At 35.2% G+C, this 6000-nt stretch overlaps 1 protein-coding gene across 1 annotated transcript; it reads right to left on the minus strand.

Moving 5' to 3' along the window:
* Positions 1–2348: 2348 nt before the first annotated feature.
* LOC116025660 lies at positions 2349–5511 on the minus strand. Its single transcript, XM_031266978.1, has 2 exons — positions 4819–5511; positions 2349–3971 (listed from the first exon to the last, which is right to left on the minus strand). The coding sequence occupies exons 1-2, from the start codon at positions 4912–4914 to the stop codon at positions 2874–2876; spliced, it is 1194 nt and encodes a 397-aa protein (XP_031122838.1). The 5' UTR covers positions 4915–5511; the 3' UTR covers positions 2349–2873.
* Between the last annotated feature and the right edge of the window lie 489 nt (positions 5512–6000).

Consider the following 6000-nt stretch of genomic DNA (forward strand, 5'->3'; position numbering starts at 1 on the left):
AAGGAATGTATGTATGTAGTTTGAGATGTTTGAATGTAATGTGGCTTCCTGAAGTGAATATATATAGGTGTAGAGAAGGGGTTAGTTGTCTTAGATTCTACCGGAGTTAACGATAAGATGGAATCTGATTCTTGTTAACTTTTGACGACGCATTGCGTTGGCCTAACAATTGCGAAGAAGTCTTAGGTTATTAGCTTTTTTGTTCGAAGATTTTCACGTAATGTTTTTGAATGTCAAAAGGTACATATATTCGATTTTGTGGCACGTGGGTAATGGGTTTTTTTTGCTGGCAGATGGTTCTATTTTGGTTAGAGTAATAGAGTTTAGTCTTTATTTTGCTTCATTGTCATCGCTCCATATGGGATATGGGATATGGGATATGGTATTTGGTATATGGTATATTGACTCAATCTTGGCGTCTCCGCGTTTGGTCTTAGACGTGGAAGTAACGTTTTTGGTCTTTAGGTATCATATGAAAAACTCACGATTTAGGGTATTTTTGGTTCATAGTTTGTGACATATATCTACAAGAAAGAAAATATCAGACTAAGGGCTAAAGAAATTTCGTATAGGAGTTTTGTAGGCCAGCCCAAATTGGGACTCTTATGCACATGTTTATATTGTATTTGCTAGAGTATAACTAAATAGATGTCCTCTTCACATACAAATATAATGTAAAAGGACAGGAAAAAAATTTGAACTTTAAATTCATTCTCAGGTCACCGTGAGAAGTCAAAGTTTCAAGCACTTTCTCTCACTCCATTTTATCCTCATGATAATCATATCATAATTTAAAATATACATGTTCAACCATGATAACTCATTCAGAATCTATGCCATTTTTCGAATGAGTTTGATAGAGGACAAGCCAAACAATTATCATTGTTGGTCAGTACTTAGGCAATCTGTTACAACTCCCTTAAATTCTCATCCAAACAGAACTATAAAATAGATGCCCTCTTCACGTATAAATACAAGCTAGCTAGTAGAAATGAAATCTAAAAGGATCTAAACTTTTTATCCATAGATATAGAATTCATTCATAGGTAAGTAGGCAACCCACGTGGCCAAGGATTCAAGCATTTTCTCTCACTACTATACATTCAGTCCTCATGATAATCATGATGTAACACAAACATAGATTTATGCCCTGATCTATAGTCTAGGATAATAAACACTTATGGAGTAATGCCTACCAATCAAGGAATGTTACGTTTTAATTTGTACTCTAAAATTATTTTTATTGTCTTTAAATTTATAATATACTCTATTTTTGTGGCTATTAAATTTTATTATTTATTTAATTTTGAATTACAATACATAAATTTATTTAAGGTCAGTGATATACTATATATGTTTGTGATAAAATTATAAATAGTAAGTAATAATATAAGTCAGTAAAAATTACTCAATTTAAAATTTTAATGGCTTTTGTAGACTTTTTAAAATTAAAAATAAATTTATAAAAGTTAATTAAAGTTTATAAATATTTGTGATATAAAAAGATATAAGATTTTTATAAACTTTTGCAAAATTTACAAATGTTTTAAAAGATTTTATGAAAGTTGTTTTTTTTTTAATACAATTGATTCTATTACATTGTAGTAATATCACCTCCACCGATACTCAATCTCATGACCGAGTCACTACATGTCATATAAACACAATGTGCTTGGCATGAAAGTTGTTTAAATATATTAAAATTTATTATTTTAAAAAAGTCATGTTTGTATATATCTCTTAGATATTTTGAGAAAGGATAAAAAGAATGGTTTAAGTTTTGGGGACTCATCCAAAACTGGAAAAGTAGAGGTTTGTTGTTTAATGATTAAAGATTTTATAATCTAAAGTGTATACACAAGTTGTTTTCAATTCTTCTCTCAATTGAAACATGAATTTCATATTAGAATATTATGATTTCAATTCTTGTCAACACCTACAATTGAATCCGTTGCACTTCATGAGCTATTATTCAAAAACATGATTTATCTGAATCCGTTGTACTTCGTGAGCTATTATTCAAAAACATGATTTATCCCAATCGAGGCATTGGTTATAGATTTCCTAAAAATCTAAGTAGTGATTGGGTGAAGGAATATTTGAGGCTATATAATGTGCTGCATCCTGCAACTTGCTCAAAGAATATAGCAAATTAAAGAAGACATTGCCAGACAGATAACTCAAACAAACACCATACAATAATTGAGAATACTTATCATTCACCCTCCAAACATTGACAATAGAACTTGCCAACATTTGCTCAAAGTAGGTGACATCCATGACAACTCAACAAGTTTCAAAATTCAAATTCATGGACCATAAGTCACTAAATAAAGAGAGAAAAGGGATTCACAAGAAAAAGATTGAAATTTTACTAGCCAATTCAATAATAAGATCAAGAAAAGTAATGTCATTAGAGATGATGAGAACCGCAACAACCCAAAGATGATGCTAAAAGAGAAATAACAGAAATACATTAGTAACGACCAAAATTTCGTCACATGAGGAAAGCCCAAGCCGCAAGCTAGAGAAACTAAACGGTATTCTTGGCACAGAATATGGAGTCGCTAAGACTAGTGAGATACAGTAATATGCAAAAGCTATCCGTGAACCTAAAGAGCAGTTCGGCCATGGTAAACTCCCCTACTTGTTCGATTATCATGCTTGATCATGTCAATGCTCTGAGTTATATACACATATTCTTAATTCATCCGAACAATCTTTCAGACTCGTTTCTAAAGAATCATATAACAGTGACAGACGTGACTCACAGTCATCATGGCATGGAGAAGTTTCACGAAGACCAGCAAGCAGGGGCACCTAGGGATCTTTTTAGAAAGAAAAATAAATAAATTATAGTCCACTCACTCGGATCAGCCACTCTCTCTCAAACAGTTCCCGGGCAAGAGAAATTTATAGTTGTCAGCGTTCTCCAAAAGATAGGCCGGAAGATGAACGGCCGAGTAGGAGTGGGGAATCGGTCCCATCTTCCCGATGATTTCCTTGAACGTGTACTCCTCAGGTAGCATATCGAATAAATCAGCCCCTTTGCATATTACTCTTTGGACTCTTTTCGGGTTCAGAAAATGAGAAAATCTCACTCGGTCAAAGTGGCTGTAGGCTTTCATCTTGAATATGAACTCGCTGATGTGGCGGAAGCAAAAGCTGCAATGCCATCCCGCATCGGCCAAGATGTCGTCCGATTGTCGGTAATGTGCATACCTCGTTTTACCGGATTTATATCTATGGACTGAAGCTCTCCAGCTATTATTATCAACGAGGAACTCGAACGAATAGAGGTAGTTCTTCAACCTAAGATGCAGAACTGGCGGGATGTCCTCGCACCACCTCAAGAGATTTATCGTGTGTCTACTCGGTATCTCATCAATATCCGACATTATCAACAAGTCGTCATCTTGAATGCCAGCTTGTTTGAGAAGATAGTCCAACGCCAATCGCTGATAAGCCTCCTCGATGAACGGATTCTCTCCCCTTCGGAATCTCCCCGGAGCTTGCCCATAAGTTAACCGCGATTCAACAAAATCAAAACCCTTCCTATTGATAGCAAAATGCAGGGGCTTCGGCAATCCAGTGAAAGTCGAATTCGATTCAAGCAAAACAAACTCCGTCACATACGGGTGCAACTCCTTCCATCTTATCGTAAGAATCTCCACCTCATTACTGAACAACACCGCATCATAGACACGCCTTGGGAACTCCCGAATTTTCCAGCCATGAAGTTTACAGAGATTCTCCATCGACACATTTTCATGATAATAGTGAGGGATCTCATGAAAGGGCTTCGGTGGCTTTTCCCATAAAGGTCGCAGAAAGTAAGTGATTTTCTGCCCATGAACATAGATACCAAACACACAAGTTGGTACCAGAACAAAAAGAAAGACATAAACTTTAAAGTCCAGCCCTCTCAGAATACATTTTAATCTCGACATGCTTAATGCTCGATTAGAGTCCTGCACATAATAATAACAAAATGCGTTAAATCTCAACCCCAAACAAAGACTATGAATTCAGCATAAGCACATGGAGACCTCGATTAATCACTCTTGGAACTACATACCTACCTCTAGAACCAAAAGGAGGAAACAAATATGCCAATAAAATCTTATATAAAGATGACCGAACAAATCTAATTAGCTTAACACTTTATGCCCTTTCTAAACAACGCATCCATACAGACTGGGAAATGTGGATAGCAATTGACATCTGCCAATTATTGATGGTAGGCATATATCAATACAATACTTCATTGTGAAGCTAAACTGGAAAGTGCTATTGGCTGAAAAGCTACACTTAAAAGGGACAAGATAAAGAGCCAACCTTTGGACTTATACTACTTAGATGTAAAGATAACTAATTCAGCAATTAATTCCCCCCTTAGGTTCTGAGAACAAATTAAATAAAGCAAGATGGTTTTTTGCCTTCAACTGAAAACAACAGAGCTACCAAAAGTGGATTCTTTTAATCAGGCAAGAATGGTTGTGTGGATTCTTTCACCACACAAAAAAAAAAAACAATAATTATATTTTGAACAGGGAACCTAGAAATTCAAATCCAGAACTATAATTTCCACCTTTTACTGCTTCATTTGCTGTCAAAACTCAAAAGTTCACCAACCAAGAAACCAACAGAGCAGATATCAAACAACAAAAGTAACAATCCTCTGCTCATTGCCCAACAAATGCTATACTAAATTCAAAAAAATAAACAAAACCAAACAAAAAGTTATATGCTTTTTAAGTTTTTGGTTCAAGAAACAGACATCACAAAATCCTTAATTAAAAAAAATCAAAACTTTACCTCATAACAGACATCATCCTTCTTCTTGGAGCAGTAGCGAGATCCCCCTTCTGCCATATTGTAAGCTTTCTCCCAAAACTTCGCCACACTCCACATCTTTCTCTCTCCCTCTCTCTCTATACGTAATGTATAGATACTTTTGCGACCCTGGGTTGATTTCACAGATCAAAGCAGAAGGAGGAAAGAATTACAAGGGATCTCAGTTGTAATCAAATGCACAAATCAATCGGCGAAAATGGAGACAGCCCACTTCAAGAAAAGGCACCCAAGACTCATAGAAACCAGTGTTCGCGTGTGAGAGAGAGAGAGAGAGAGAGAGGAAGAAATCAAGCTTCAACGAGGATGAAATTCCAAGCCTTCAAATTTAAACACGGCCCAGAACCAAAAATTATATCAAAAAATCAAAAAAGAAGGAAGGGGAAAACGGTAAAGAAATGAAAAGAGAAAAACGAAGAGAAAAGTTCGCAAAGAATGAAGAGAAAAGAAAAATGACAGATAGATAGAGAGAGAGAGAGAGAGAGAGAGAGAGAGAGAGAGGTGTTGTGTGTTTACAACAACGTTTGCCGGTGATGATTACAAGGAAGCCGTTTCACTCTCCTTCAAGCCCCACTTCTGCAGGCTACAAATATGCTTTTTATAATAATTTGTCCGATTTAATTATTTGTTTTTTGGGGGGAATAATATGCTTTTGTAATTGACGGTTTTGCCCCTGAGATAAAGTGATTTTCTCAATTTTTCAAAAACAACCAACCACATCTATTAATTCAGATCATCCAAACCAACAATATAAAGGAAAGGATGAGGACATATAAGCCACTCCGGTACTCGCAACCTAACATAGAAACGAACTCCCTAGCCAACATATAGGTAACCCAATTTTTAGATCATTTAATAAAAAAGATAAACACATTGAACATCCGACTCTGAGTTTGTGGGGACATTTGAGCATTTCTCTCTCACTTGTGGCCCTTACAATTTTTTTCCCCTCTCCGAATTAAGGATTTCAAGTTTGTAGAAACAAAAAATAAAAATAAAAATAAAAAACAAAACAAAAATTTTACTTTTAAATTTTTGAGAAAAAATACATGTTTATCTCTAAATTATAGAGATTTAACTTTTTTTGTTTCTTAATTATGGCTATGTTTGGAAACCTAGCTGAAATGGTAGCTGAAAGCTGAAAAG

Source organism: Ipomoea triloba, chromosome 7 (assembly GCF_003576645.1).
Source record: "Ipomoea triloba cultivar NCNSP0323 chromosome 7, ASM357664v1".
Taxonomy (NCBI): Eukaryota; Viridiplantae; Streptophyta; class Magnoliopsida; order Solanales; family Convolvulaceae; genus Ipomoea; species Ipomoea triloba.